Source organism: Ambystoma mexicanum, chromosome 14, assembly GCF_040938575.1.
Source record: "Ambystoma mexicanum isolate Mex_15411 chromosome 14, UKY_AmexF1_1, whole genome shotgun sequence".
Taxonomy (NCBI): Eukaryota; Metazoa; Chordata; class Amphibia; order Caudata; family Ambystomatidae; genus Ambystoma; species Ambystoma mexicanum.
In genome coordinates this window covers 665551030-665566581 of record NC_090940.1, presented here as the reverse complement: position 1 = coordinate 665566581, position 15552 = coordinate 665551030, and the positions used below count along the sequence as shown (strand labels likewise).

General features: G+C 51.8%; 1 protein-coding gene across 1 annotated transcript in view; it reads right to left on the bottom strand.

Moving 5' to 3' along the window:
* The window catches only part of LOC138527133 (coiled-coil domain-containing protein 170-like), a 482640-nt gene that overhangs the window by 69520 nt on the left and 397568 nt on the right, over positions 1-15552 (bottom strand). The window contains exon 11 of the mRNA XM_069638221.1: positions 11444-11683. Within this exon, the coding sequence (XP_069494322.1) occupies positions 11444-11683 (240 nt within the window). The remainder of the gene's footprint in view (positions 1-11443; positions 11684-15552) is intronic.

Below are 15552 nucleotides of genomic sequence, written 5' to 3'. Positions count from 1 at the left end.
CTGCTGCAGTTCGCTTGGCTCCTTCCATACTTGGGACCGCAAGCTCCTGCCTATTACCCCCGCTTCCTGGGTTATCTGCGTGCCACTACCTATCACCAACTCCTCCTCTGCCTCCCAACAGGCTGCTGGCAGAGTTCAGCTCTTCTCCCTGATGCTGCCCTTTCTCTGGTCTTCTGCTGCAGTTCGCTTGGCTCCTTCCATACTTGGGACCCCAAGCTCCTGCCTATTACCCCTGCTTCCTGGGTTATCTGCGTGGTGGTACCTATCACCAAGTGCTCCTCTGCCTCCCAACAGGCTGCTGGCAGAGTTCACCTCTTCTCCCTGATGCTGCCCTTTCTCTGGACTTCTGCTGCAGTTCGCTTGGCTCCTTCCATACTTGGGACCGCAAGCTCCTGCCTATTACCCCTGCTTCCTGGGTTATCTGCGTGGCGGTACCTATCACCAAGTCCTCCTCTGCCTCCCAACAGGCTGCTGGCAGAGTTCAGCTCTTCTCCCTGATGCTGCCCTTTCTCTGGTCTTCTGCTGCAGTTCGCTTGGCTCCTTCCATACTTGGGACCGCAAGCTCCTGCCTATTACCCCTGCTTCCTGGGTTATCTGCGTGCCGCTACCTATCCCCAAGTCCTCCTCTGCCTGCCAACAGGCTGCTGGCAGAGTTCAGCTCTTCTCCCTGATGCTGCCCTTTCTCGTGTCTTCTGCTGCAGTTCGCTTGGCTCCTTCCATACTTGGGACCGCAAGCTCCTTCCTATTACCCCTTCTTCCTGGGTTATCTGCGTGGCGGTACCTATCACCAAGTCTTCCTCTGCCTCCCAACAGGCTGCTGGCAGAGTTCAGCTCTTCTCCCTGATGCTGCCCTTTCTCTGGTCTTCTGCTGCAGTTCGCTTGGCTCCTTCCATACTTTCGACCGCAAGCTCCTGCCCATTACCCCTGCTTCCTGGGTTATCTGCGTGGCGGTACCTATCACCAAGTCCTCCTCTGCCTCCCAACAGGCTGCTGGCAGAGTTCAGCTCTTCTCCCTGATGCTGCCCTTTCTCTGGTCTTCTGCTGCAGTTCGCTTGGCTCCTTCCATACTTTGGACCGCAAGCTCCTGCCGATTACCCCTGCTTCCTGGGTTATCTGCGTGGCGCTTCCTATCACCAAGTCCTCCTCGGCCTCCCAACAGGCTGCTGGCAGAGTTCAGCTCTTCTCCCTGATGCTGCCCTTTCTCTGGTCTTCTGCTACAGTTCGCTTGGCTCCTTCCATACTTGAGACCACAAGCTCCTGCCTATTACCCCTGCCTCCTGGGTCATCTGCGTGCCGCTACCTATCACCAAGTCCTCCTCTGCCTCCCAACAGGCTGCTGGCAGAGTTCAGCTCTTCTCCCTGATGCTGCCCTTTCTCTGGTCTTCTGCTGCAGTTCGCTTGGCTCCTTCCATACTTGGGACCCCAAGCTCCTGCCTATTACCCCTGCTTCCTGGGTTATCTGCGTGCCGCTACCTACCACCAAGTCCTCCTTTGCCTCCCAACAGGCTGCTGGCAGAGTTCAGCTCTTCTCCCTGATGCTGCCCTTTCTCTGGTCTTCTGCTGCAGTTCGCTTGGCTCCTTCCATACCTGGGACCGCAAGCTCCTGCCTATTACCCCTGCCTCCTGGGTTATCTGCGTGCCGCTACCTATCACCAAGCCCTCCTCTGCCTCCCAACAGGCTGCTGGCAGAGTTCAGCTGTTTTCCCTGATGCTGCCCTTTCTCTTGTCTTCTGCTGCAGTTCGCTTGGCTCCTTCCATACTTGGGACCGCAAGCTCCTGCCTATTACCCCTGCTTCCTGGGTTATCTGCATGGCGGTACCTATCACCAAGTCCTGCTCTGCCTCCCAACAGGCTGCTGGCAGAGTTCAGCTCTTCTCCCTGATGCTGCCCTTTCTCTAGTCTTCTGCTGCAGTTCGCTTGGCTCCTTCCATACTTGGGACCGCAAGCTCCTGCCTATTACCCCTGCCTCCTGGGTTATCTGTGTGCCGCTACCTATCACCAAGTCCTCCCCTGCCTCCCAACAGGCTGCTGGCAGAGTTCAGCTCTTCTCCCTGATCCTGCCCTTTCTCTGGTCTTCTGCTGCAGTTCGCTTGGCTTCTTCCATACTTGGGACCCCAAGCTCCTGCCTATTACCCCTGCTTCCTGGGTTATCTGTGTGCCGCTACCTACCACCAAGTCCTCCTTTGCCTCCCAACAGGCTGCTGGCAGAGTTCAGCTCTTCTCCCTGATACTGCCCTTTCTCTGGTCTTCTGCTGCAGTTCGCTTGGCTCCTTCCATACTTTCGACCGCAAGCTCCTGCCTATTACCCCTGCTTCCTGGGTTATCTGCGTGGCGGTACCTATCACCAAGTCCTCCTCTGCCTCCCAACAGGCTGCTGGCAGAGTTCAGCTCTTCTCCCTGATGCTGCCCTTTCTCTGGACTTCTGCTGCAGTTCGCTTGGCTCCTTCCATACTTGGGACCGCAAGCTCCTGCCTATTACCCCTGCTTCCTGGGTTATCTGCGTGGCGGTACCTATCACCAAGTCCTCCTCTGCCTCCCAACAGGCTGCTGGCAGAGTTCAGCTCTTCTCCCTGATGCTGCCCTTTCTCTGGTCTTCTGCTGCAGTTCGCTTGGCTCCTTCCATACTTGGGACTGCAAGCTCCTGCCTATTACCCCTGCTTCCTGGGTTATCTGCGTGCCGCTACCTATCACCAAGTCCTCCTCTGCCTGCCAACAGGCTGCTGGCAGAGATCAGCTCTTCTCCCTGATGCTTCCCTTTCTCTGGTCTTCTGCTGCAGTTCGCTTGGCTCCTTCCATACTTGGGACAGCAAGCTTTTGCCTATTACCCCTTCTTCCTGGGTTATCTGCATGGCGGTACCTATCACCAAGTCCTCCTCTGCCTCCCAACAGGCTGCTGGCAGAGTTCAGCTCTTCTCCCTGATGCTGCCCTTTCTCGTGTCTTCTGCTGCAGTTCGCTTGGCTCCTTCCATACTTGGGACCGCAAGCTCCTTCCTATTACCCCTTCTTCCTGGGTTATCTGCGTGGCGGTACCTATCACCAAGTCTTCCTCTGCCTCCCAACAGGCTGCTGGCAGAGTTCAGCTCTTCTCCCTGATGCTGCCCTTTCTCTTGTCTTCTGCTGCAGTTCGCTTGGCTCCTTCCATACTTGGGACAACAAACTCCTGCCTATTACCCCTGCTTCCTGGGTTATCTGCGTGGCGGTACCTATCACCAAGTCCTCCTCTGCCTCCCAACAGTCTGCTGGCAGAGTTCAGCTCTTCTCCCTGATGCTGCCCTTTCTCTTGTCTTCTGCTGCAGTTCGCCTGGCTCCTTCCATACTTGGGAACGCAAGCTCCTGCCTATTACCCCTGCCTCCTGGGTCATCTGCGTGGCGGTACCTATCACAAAGTCCTCGTCTGCCTCCCAACAGGCTGCTGTCAGAGTTCAGCTCTTCTCCCTGATACTGCCCTGTCTCTGGTCTTCTGCTGCAGTTCGCTTGGCTCCTTCCATACTCTGGACCGCAAGCTCCTGCCTATTACCCCTGCTTCCTGGGTTATCTGCGTGCCGCTACCTATCACCAAGTCCTCCTCTGCCTCCCAACAGGCTGCTGGCAGAGTTCAGCTCTTCTCCCTGATGCTGCCCTTTCTCTTGTCTTCTGCTGCAGTTCGCTTGGCTCCTTCCATACTTGGGACCGCAAGTTCCTGCCTATTACCCCTGCATCCTGGGTTATCTGCGTGGCGGTACCTATCACCAAGTCCTCCTCTGCCTCCCAACAGGCTGCTGGCAGAGTTCAGCTCTTCTCCCTGATGCTGCCCTTTCTCTTGTCTTCTGCTGCAGTTCGCTTGGCTCCTTTCATACTTGGGACCGCAAGCTCCTGCCTATTACCCCTGCTTCCTGGGTTATCTGCGTGGTGGTTCCTATCACCAAGTCCTCCTATGCCTTCCTGGCCATTGCAGTGCCTTGCAGCATTCAATGGATGGATCTTATAACCACTTACAATTTATTTTGGACTGTTTGTAGATCCCTTCCCTTTACCTGCAAGGCGGGATAACCCCCTGCTTCCTGGTTTATCTGCGTGGCGGTACCTATCACCAAGTCCTCCTCTGCCTCCCAACAGGCTGCTGGCAGAGTTCAGCTCTTCTCCCTAATGCTGCCCTTTCTCTGGTCTTCTGCTGCAGTTCGCTTTGCTCCTTCCATACTTGGGACCACAAGCTCCTGCCTATTACCCCTGCTTCCTGGATTATCTGCGTGCCGCTACCTATCACCAAGTCCTCCTCTGCCTCCCAAGAGGGTGCTGGCAGAGTTCAGCTCTTCTCCCTGATGCTGCCCTTTCTCTTGTCGACTGCTGCAGTTCGCTTGGCTCCTTCCATACTTGGAACCGCAAGCTCCTGCCTATTACCCCTGCCTCCTGGGTTATCTGCATGCCGCTACCTATCACCAAGTCCTCCTCTGCCTCCCAACAGACTGCTGGCAGAGTTCAGCTCTTCTCCCTGATGCTGCCCTTTCTCTGGTCTTCTGCTGCAGTTCGCTTGGCTCCTTCCATACTTGGGACCACAAGCTCCTGCCTATTACCCCTGCTTCCTGGATTATCTGCGTGCCGCTACCTATCACCAAGTCCTCCTCTGCCTCCCAACAGGCTGCTGGCAGAGTTCAGCTCTTCTCCCTGATGCTGCCCTTTCTCTTGTCTTCTGCTGCAGTTCGCTTGGCTCTTTCCATACTTGGGACTGCAAGCTTTTGCCTATTACCCCTGCCTCCTGGGTTATCTGCGTGGCGGTACCTATCACCAAGTCCTCCTCTGCCTCCCAACAGGCTGCTGGCAGAGTTCAGCTCTTCTCCCTAATGCTGCCCTTTCTCTGGTCTTCTGCTGCAGTTCGCTTTGCTCCTTCCATACTTGGGACCACAAGCTCCTGCCTATTACCCCTGCTTCCTGGATTATCTGCGTGCCGCTACCTATCACCAAGTCCTCCTCTGCCTCCCAAGAGGGTGCTGGCAGAGTTCAGCTCTTCTCCCTGATGCTGCCCTTTCTCTTGTCGACTGCTGCAGTTCGCTTGGCTCCTTCCATACTTGGAACCGCAAGCTCCTGCCTATTACCCCTGCCTCCTGGGTTATCTGCGTGCCGCTACCTATCACCAAGTCCTCCTCTGCCTCCCAACAGACTGCTGGCAGAGTTCAGCTCTTCTCCCTGATGCTGCCCTTTCTCTGGTCTTCTGCTGCAGTTCGCTTGGCTCCTTCCATACTTGGGACCACAAGCTCCTGCCTATTAGCCCTGCTTCCTGGATTATCTGCGTGCCGCTACCTATCACCAAGTCCTCCTCTGCCTCCCAACAGGCTGCTGGCAGAGTTCAGCTCTTCTCCCTGATGCTGCCCTTTCTCTTGTCTTCTGCTGCAGTTCGCTTGTCTCCTTCCATACTTGGGACTGCAAGCTTTTGCCTATTACCCCTGCCTCCTGGGTTATCTGCGTGGCGGTACCTATCACCAAGTCCTCCTCTGCCTCCCAACAGGCTGCTGGCAGAGTTCAGCTCTTCTCCCTGATGTTGCCCTTTCTCTGGTCTTCTGCTGCAGTTCGCTTGGCTCCTTCCATACTTTCGACCGCAAGCTCCTGCCTATTACCCCTGCTTCTTGGGTTATCTGCGTGGCGGTACCTATCACCAAGTCTTCCTCTGCCTCCCAACAGGCTGCTGGCAGAGTTCAGCTCTTCTCCCTGATGCTGCCCTTTCTCTTGTCTTCTGCTGCAGTTTGCTTGGCTCCTTCCATACTTGGGACCACAAACTCCTGCCTATTACCCCTGCTTCCTGGGTTATCTGCGTGGCGGTACCTATCACCAAGTCCTCCTCTGCCTCCCAACAGGCTGCTGGCAGAGTTCAGCTCTTCTCCCTGATGCTGCCCTTTCTCTGGTCTTCTGCTGCAGTTCGCTTGGCTCCTTCCATACTTGGGACCGCAAGATCCTGCCTATTACCCCTGTCTCCTGGGTCATCTGCGTGCTGCTACCTATCACCAAGTCCTCCTCTGCCTCCCAACAGGCTGCTGGCAGAGTTCAGCTCTTCTCCCTGATGCTGCCCTTTCTCTGGTCTTCCGCTGCAGTTCGCTTGGCTCCTTCCATACTTGGGACCCCAAGCTCCTGCCTATTACCCCTGCTTCCTGGGTTATCTGCGTGCCGCTACCTATCACCAAGTCCTCCTTTGACTCCCAACAGGCTGCTGGCAGAGTTCAGCTCTTCTCCCTGATGCTGCCCTTTCTCTGGTCTTCTGCTGCAGTTCGCTTGGCTCCTTCCATACTTCCGACCGCAAGCTCCTGCCTAATACCCCTGCTTCCTGGGTTATCTGCGTGGCGGTACCTATCACCTCCTCTGCCTCCCAAGAGGCTGCTGGCAGAGTTCAGCTCTTCTCCCTGATGCTGCCCTTTCTCTTGTCTTCTGCTGCAGTTCGCTTGGCTCCTTTCATACTTGGGACCGCAAGCTCCTGCCTATTACCCCTGCTTCCTGGGTTATCTGCGTGGTGGTACCTATCACCAAGTCCTCCTATGCCTTCCTGGCCATTGCAGTGCCTTGCAGCATTCAATGGATGGATCATATAACCACTTACAATTTATTTTGGACTGTTTGTAGATCCCTTCCCTTTACCTGCAAGGCGGGATAACCCCCTGCTTCCTGGGTTATCTGCGTGGCGGTACCTATCACCAAGTCCTCCTCTGCCTCCCAACAGGCTGCTGACAGAGTTCAGCTCTTCTCCCTGATGCTGCCCTTTCTCTGGTCTTCTGCTGCAGTTCGCTTGGCTCCTTCCATACTTGGGACCACAAGCTCCTGCCTATTACTCCTGCTTCCTGGGTTATCTGCGTGCCGCTACCTATCACCAAGTCCTCCTCTGCCTCCCAACAGGCTGCTGGCAGAGTTCAGCTCTTCTCCCTGATGCTGCCCTTTCTCTTGTCTTCTGCTGCAGTTCGCTTGGCTCCTTCCATACTTTCGACCACAAGCCCCTGCCTATTACCCCTGCTTCCTGGGTTATCTGCGTGCCGCTACCTACCACCAAGTCCTCCTTTGCCTCCCAACAGGCTGCTGGCAGAGTTCAGCTCTTCTCCCTGATGCTGCCCTTTCTCTGGTCTTCTGCTGCAGTTCGCTTGGCTCCTTCCATACTTGGGAACACAAGCTCCTGCCTATTACCCCTGCTTCCTGGTTTATCTGCGTGCCGCTACCTATCACCAAGTCCTCTTCTGCCTCCCAACAAGCTGCTGGCAGAGTTCAGCTCTTCTCCCTGATGCTGCCCTTTCTCTTGTCTTCTGCTGCAGTTCGCTTGGCTCCTTCCATACTTGGGACCGCAAGCTCTTGCCTATTACCCCTGCCTCCTGGGTTATCTGCGTGGCGGTACCTATCACCAAGTCCTCCTCTGCCTCCCAACAGGCTGCTGGCAGAGTTCAGCTCTTCTCCCTGATGTTGCCCTTTCTCTGGTCTTCTGCTGCAGTTCGCTTGGCTCCTTCCATACTTTCGACCGCAAGCTCCTTCCTATTACCCCTTCTTCCTGGGTTATCTGCTTGGCGGTACCTATCACCAAGTCTTCCTCTGCCTCCTAACAGGCTGCTGGCAGAGTTCAGCTCTTCTCCCTGATGCTGCCCTTTCTCTTGTCTTCTGCTGCAGTTCGCTTGGCTCCTTCCATACTTGGGACCGCAAGCTCCTGCCTATTACCCCTGCTTCCTGGGTTATCTGCGTGGCGGTACCTATCACCAAGTCCTCCTCTGCCTCCCAACAGGATGCTGTCAGAGTTCAGCTCTTCTCCCTGATGCTGCCCTGTCTCTGGTCTTCTGCTGCAGTTCGCTTGGCTCCTTCCATACTTGGGACCGCAAGCTCCTGCCTATTACCCCTGCTTCTTGGGTTATCTGCGTGCTGCTACCTATCACCAAGTCCTCCTCTGCCTGCCAACAGGCTGCTGGCAGAGTTCAGCTCTTCTCCCTGATGCTGCCCTTTCTCTTGTCTTCTGCTGCAGTTTGTTTGGCTCCTTCCATACTCTGGACCGCAAGCTCCTGCCTATTACCCCTGCTTCCTGGGTTATCTGCATGCCGCTACCTATCACCAAGTCCTCCTCTGCCTCCCAACAGGCTGCTGGCAGAGTTCAGCTCTTCTCCCTGATGCTGCCCGTTCTCTGGTCTTCTGCTGCAGTTCGCTTTGCTCCTTCCATACATGGGACCACAAGCTCCTGCCTATTACCCCTGCTTCCTGGATTATCTGTGTGCCGCTACCTACCACCAAGTCCTCCTCTGCCTCCCAACAGGCTGCTGGCAGAGTTCAGCTCTTCTCCCTGATGCTGCCCTTTCTCTTGTCTTCTGCTGCAGTTCGCTTGGCTCCTTCCATACTTGGGACCGCAAGCTCCTGCCTATTACCCCTGCATCCTGGGTTATCTGCATGGCGGTACCTATCACCAAGTCCTCCTCTGCCTCCCAACACGCTGCTGGCAGAGTTCAGCTCTTCTCCCTGATGCTGCCCTTTCTCTTGTCTTCTGCTGCAGTTCGCTTGGCTCCTTTCATACTTGGGACCGCAAGCTCCTGCCTATTACTCCTGCTTCCTGGGTTATCTGCGTGGTGGTACCTATCACCAAGTCCTCCTATGCCTTCCTGGCCATTGCAGTGCCTTGCAGCATTCAATGGATGGATCTTATAACCACTTACAATTTATTTTGGACTGTTTGCAGATCCCTTCCCTTTACCTGCAAGGTGGGATGGGGTTCCTTCAAAACACCTCTTTCCACCTCCTCTAAGTCAGCCTTCACTCAATGTGTTTTCCTTTGCCAGGTTCCCAGTGGACTATCACTGGGGATGGTGTAAGTGCCTGAAATTCACTCCGCAGACAAAATGGCGAATCCAATTTCTTTGCCAACATCGTCTGCTGAATGAAACTGAATACCTCATGCATTTTTACCAACTCAAATTTTGTTTTATGGTCAGTTTTGCTTAAGACGAGCAGAATTTTGGCCAAATATGGTGCTGCAAAATGTTTCTCTCCCTTCCCAAATTGGCTGAAATAGCAGGTACACAAATCAAAACTAGCCAGATTTCTCTTAGGCTTCTCCGTCCACACAAGAATTGTACACTTCATTTTTTTAATCACGGAGATTGTTTCTTTCCGGTTTTGTAACATTTATTGTATTCTCGCCCAAAAACAACAAAACAGAAATATCATTGAGACCCATTTTGGATAAAGCCGACAGTCATCATTTGAGGCACACATGCCCCCAAAACTATGGTGTTTCCCAATAGTTAAAGAAGAATGCAGAAAGATGAGGTGGTCTTGCGAGTCTCTCTACACACCTTGAGGTGGTCTTGCAAGTCTCTCTACATACCTCGAGGTGGTCTTGCAAGACTCTCTACCTACCATGAGGTTGTCTTGCAAGACTCTCTACATACCATGAGGTGGTCTTGCAAGTCTCTCTACATACCATGAGGTGGTCTTGCAAGTCTCTCTCTTGCAAGTCTCTCTACATACCTTGAGGTGGTCTTGCAAGTCTCTCTACATATCTCGAGGTGGACTTGCAAGACTCTCTACATACCATGAGGTGGTCTTGCAAGACTCTCTACATACCATGAGGTGGTCTTGCAAGTCTCTCTACATACCATGAGGTGGTCTTGCAAGTCTCTCTACATATCTTGAGGTGGTCTTGCAAGACTCTCTACATACCATGAGGTGGTCTTGCAAGCCTCTCTACATACCATGAGGTTGTCTTGCAAGACTCTCTACATACCATGAGGTGGTCTTGCAAGTCTCTGTTCATACTTTGAGGTGGTCTTGCAAGTCTCTCTACATACCCTGAGGTGGTCTTGCAAGTCTCTCTACATACCATGAGGTGGTCTTGCAAGTCTCTCTCTTGCAAGTCTCTCTACATACCTTGAGGTGGTCTTGCAAGTCTCTCTACATACCATGAGGTGGTCTTGCAAGTCTCTCTACATACAATGAGGTGGTCTTGCAAGTCTCTCTACATACCATGAGGTGGTCTTGCAAGTCTCTCTACATACAATGAGGTGGTCTTGCAAGTCTCTCTACATATCTTGAGGTGGTCTTGCAAGACTCTCTACATACCATGAGGTGGTCTTGCAAGACTCTCTACATACCATGAGGTTGTCTTGCAAGACTCTCTACATACCATGAGGTGGTCTTGCAAGTCTCTGTACATACCTTGAGGTGGTCTTGCAAGACTCTCTACATACCATGAGGTGGTCTTGCAAGCCTCTCTACATACCATGAGGTTGTCTTGCAAGACTCTCTACATACCATGAGGTGGTCTTGCAAGCCTCTCTACATACCATGAGGTTGTCTTGCAAGACTCTCTACATACCATGAGGTGGTCTTGCAAGTCTCTCTACATACAATGAGGTGGTCTTGCAAGTCTCTCTACATACCATGAGGTGGTCTTGCAAGTCTCTCTACATACAATGAGGTGGTCTTGCAAGTCTCTCTACATATCTTGAGGTGGTCTTGCAAGACTCTCTACATACCATGAGGTGGTCTTGCAAGACTCTCTACATACCATGAGGTTGTCTTGCAAGACTCTCTACATACCATGAGGTGGTCTTGCAAGTCTCTGTACATACCTTGAGGTGGTCTTGCAAGACTCTCTACATACCATGAGGTGGTCTTGCAAGCCTCTCTACATACCATGAGGTTGTCTTGCAAGACTCTCTACATACCAAGAGGTGGTCTTGCAAGCCTCTCTGCATACCATGAGGTTGTCTTGCAAGACTCTCTACATACCATGAGGTGGTCTTGCAAGCCTCTGTGCATACCTTGAGGTGGTCTTGCAAGTCTCTCTACATACCATGAGGTGGTCTTGCAAGTCTCTGTGCATACCTTGAGGTGGTCTTGCAAGTCTCTCTACATACCATGAGGTGGTCTTGCGAGTCTCTCTACATACCTTGAGGTGGCCTTGCAAGTCTCTCTACACACCTTGAGGTGGTCTTGCAAGCCTCTGTGCATACCTTGAGGTGGTCTTGCAAGACTCTCTACCTACCATGGGGTTGTCTTGCAAGACTCTCTACATACCCTGAGGTGGTCTTGCAAGTCTCTCTACATACCATGAGGTGGTCTTGCAAGTCTCTCTACATATCTCGAGGTGGTCTTGCAAGACTCTCTACATACCTTGAGGTGGTCTTGCAAGACTCTCTACATACCATGAGGTTGTCTTGCAAGACTCTCTACATACCATGAGGTGATCTTGCAAGTCTCTCTACATACCATGAGGTGGTCTTGCAAGTCTCTCTACATACAGTGAGGTGGTCTTGCAAGTCTCTCTACATATCTTGAGGTGGTCTTGCAAGACTCTCTACATACCATGAGGTGGTCTTGCAAGACTCTCTACATACCATGAGGTTGTCTTGCAAGACTCTCTACATACCATGAGGTGGTCTTGCAAGTCTCTGTACATACCTTGAGGTGGTCTTGCAAGTCTCTCTACATACCTTGAGGTGGTCTTGCAAGTCTCTCCACATACCTTGAGGTGGGTTGCGTCTGCAAGCTGAGCCACCAGGCTCCTGTTCACCGTTTTGAGCTCGTCCAGCTGCCCTTGCAGTTTCTCCGCCCACTTCTGCAGTTTCTGCCGCGCCAGGCCGTGGTGTCCTTCCGAACTCTGCAGCACCAGCTGCTCCTTCTCTTTCTCCAGCAGCTTCACTTTCTTCTCTAATTCTTCTATTCGTGAATTCTTCACTTCCATTTTGTCCTTATGGGAGCGGAGCTGCATTGAAAAAGGCACTTTTAACATTGATGTGTGGGCAGTGTAAAGACTGTGTAAAGACTGCTCACGGGACTGCTCACAGGACACACAGGACACAGGACATACAGTTTACATCCGGTCACACACCTTTACATTTTCACCCAGAAGACACAGCTGTGGGACTTTAAGACTTTAAGACCTGGGGGATTAGTCCACTCAGTGGACTTATTATACCACCAGTACGGTATTTCTAAATGTCTGCAAAATACAGTATTAGCACAAAGTGCCTTTTCTGCAATAGCACTGCCAGTATTCCAGAAATAATACTGTATTTTTTAAACTTTTTGTATCCATTCCCACTCTCATATTGATGGAGGAAATTGATCATTTGGGCCACATTACAAGTCGGGCAGTCTGGCAAAAAAGTGCCGGCATCAGTGGATACCGACACTTTACCGGACAGCCCGACTACGGGTTTGCTGGTGAGGCAACTGGGTTACCTCCAGGTGGAGGTTAGCCAGGCGTCCTACTGGCAAAAAAGCCTTAATTACCGGAATGACGGCAAATCCCGACTCCATGAATGGGGATTTACACCGTCATTCCGGCACTCGGAATATGGCGGCACCACCAGGATACCAGCCAGCTCGTAATGAGGTCCAATGTGCAGTCCAGGTTCACACAACTATTGAACATTTTTGAATGCTCAAATGGGTCAATTGTGGCCCTTTCATGCATTACATGGGGGAGGTGGTGACAGAGGGGCACGGGAGGTGCTCGCTTCCCCACTTATTTCCAGTATCCCCCTGTAAAGTCGTTTCCCCATACTGAAGAGAAGTGTTTGCGATTCCCTTCTGTGCAGTTAAAAAACATTCAAGCCAACCTTTGTGTGGGTGTTTTGTGTCTGTGGTAAAAATGGGCAGATTTTCATGCTAATAATTCGACATTGTAATCAGGAGATATTTAATGCTGGTATACACTCTTGAAATACTGCCTGGGGTATATACCTCGAATGCTGTAATCCGACGGGAGGTGAAATCGCCAACATTAAGCAGAAATCTGTTTTACTGATTCAGCTGAAACTGTAATAAACCTTTAAATCAACAGGGCGCCCTCTGCCTGGTCATGCCAGGTGGGTCACCATCAAATGCTTGCATCGCTCGCTTGCAGCCTCTAAGATTCCCTGCCCAGATGGCCACACTGTGGCATGAAGCCTTATAACACACTCTGCCTCTGTTTAGGAGCACTGACCTGTGCAGCAACTGCACACTCAGGCAATATATTACATTAGCACCCTGGGTGGGGGAACCAGCCAATCAGGTGCCTAGGAACCCGGCTGAGACTACCAGTGAAAGCCCATGTTCAATGCGGCCTGATAGCCGGCTCCCCCGCCCACCATCTTCCCCCCCACCTGACCCCACTTTTTTAAAATCCCTCTACCCAATCCCACCTACCTGTTTGCTGCGGCGGCTAGTCCTGCTGCCGCAGCTGCTGCCGCTCCCGTCCCCACTCTGGTCGCCATGGAAACGGAGCCCACCTTCCTATTCCATGGTGGCCTTGTTGGTATGGTGTTTGCTCTCTGTGAACGGGGTGCTAATGGCGAAATGCCCTTGGTGACTGGGCCCACCCTGTGGGTAACGGCCCGCTACCCTTGTTAAGGGACCCTCGTGACCCAGAGGGTGAGCCCGCCACCTCGAGGCATATCGCCTCAATATATTGTAAAATGATAATAATAATACACAATTCCCGGCCGCTGCACCCATCCGTCCAAATGTGAAGTGCAAGCATGGCTCTCCGAGAGATGGCATCTCCACTGTTTGTCATTCCCCCTGCCACCCATGCACCCTGGCTCTGTCACTTCTAACCGTCAGCGGGACAATCCAAGATGGAGCTCTCTGCGGTACGCCAGGTTACAGTAACACGGTACCTAACGGACAAGCAGGCTCCAGCTTTGAAGAGTACACTGGAGCAAATCTCAAGGCCATCGCACAGCCACTCCCCGACTCCTTTCAGATCTTCCTGCCAACATGGGGATACACTTGCTTGCGGAAGAATTATGCATTTCCCCTTTTCTGATCAGTGATAGGCTACAGGCACACACACTATCACATCCCCCCTTGTTTCCTTTTCCGCTGCACTTCCCTTCCTCTGCTTCGCTTTTCTATTCTCTCACAGACAAAGGTCTGGGTACCTGTAGAGGAGGAGCCAAATGACTCTACCGGAAGTCCCGCCCCCATTATCCCTATATGTTGCAACCCGGAAATTGCGACATGCACAACACCAAAAATGGTCCCTATACTGCGAAGAAGCCTCGAAACAAGGTATCCATTGAGAAAGCCCTATATGATGTACCCCCAGAGAAATAACAGTCTTTTAAAGGTGGTTCCGGAAGAAGAGTGAAGATGAATGAAAGAGAAGACTGGTGACGTCATATGAAGCAGAAAGGACGCACCCAGAAGAGATGTTGGAGAAGAGAACTATATAGACCTTATAGAATCTGATGACGAAGTAAAGAGTCGAGTAACATTTCATGTGCAGGAATGAAGGTTGCACGTATTGCTTTATAACTGTACAGATGCTGTAAAGCAAGTAGACTAAGTAATCATGAGGCTGGCTATACATAGTGAATAGACTGCAGGTGGTGCCACCAATATATATATATATGTGTGTGTATAGGATCTGGATGTTCCACATCGTGTTTTGAGCAATCTAGGACCCCATGAACAGAAGGGCTAAAAGTGTGGCGCAGTAGAAGAAAACAGCTGATTATGAGGGAAGATTTGAGAAGGCTTGTCGGGCCCTGTGTCAAGGGTTGGGGCAGCCAAGAAACTGGTTATCTATTCGAGAAGATACAATGAACGTGAGAAGCGAGGCGAGTTCCGGTTGAGGTGTAATGGAAAAACACTAGAAGTTCCAGGTTTTATTCATTTAATAGTGTTAAATATGAAAGAAAGAGCTCAAACACGGTCTCCTGTCACATGGTCGAGATGAAAATAGACTTTGGGCAAGCTACACCGAGACTTGAAGATAAGACCATGCTCACACTCCCTTCTATTCTCAGGCGCAGTGATACTTTGCAAGGCCGAGTTCAAAGACAATCCGAATGGCAGACAGCAGAAGTGATGAAGGATGATGGGCTAATTGGGTGGGGAGGTATGGCCAAGCCAAAACCTCCAGCACCTGGGGTATCAGCTTGCATGCTGCTAGCGAGTGGAATATTCCAGAAGGGTACAAGCGTGCCAACCAATCATAGAGAGCCACATAGAATGAAACATTGTGTATTTTCAGACACAGAAGATGACTTGCACTAGGGGTGGACACAGCTGTCCACCTGATCTTAGAGAGCCAATCACAATCCTATCCCCCATAGCAAGTATATCTAGATGTTCCCCGTACACCAACCACAACCACAAGTAGGTTTCCTTATTTTGCCACGTAGTATGACGTCAGTGATGACAAATTATTTCTATATAAGTATAATTTTTTATGAAATGCTTTGAGAACTCTTGAGAGAGATTTGAGCGAACGTCCGTTGATGTTGGTTGTACTACCTGTATTAGATAATTGCAAATAAAACAGCTATGTTTTGTCAACTTCCTGAGTCAGTCCTATTATTGGTTTAAGAGTAAAATCTGCATCCCCATCCATCCCATATAGCGCTTCCTCATGTAAAGGGCCTACGGGTTCATGTGGTAGCAGAGGGAGGATGGTTAAAGTACCCATTGACCAGTAGGTTTCCAGTGCGTCTGAGAGATCGGACAACCTCCGCCATCTAGCCAGAAGATCGCGAGGTTTCCTGTAGAGAACAGCCGATATAGAAAACTTGCAAGAAGATTGATACAGGTGGGACGGGTCCCTCTTTGATGAAATCCCTCCTGGTTTCCACAGGTGCT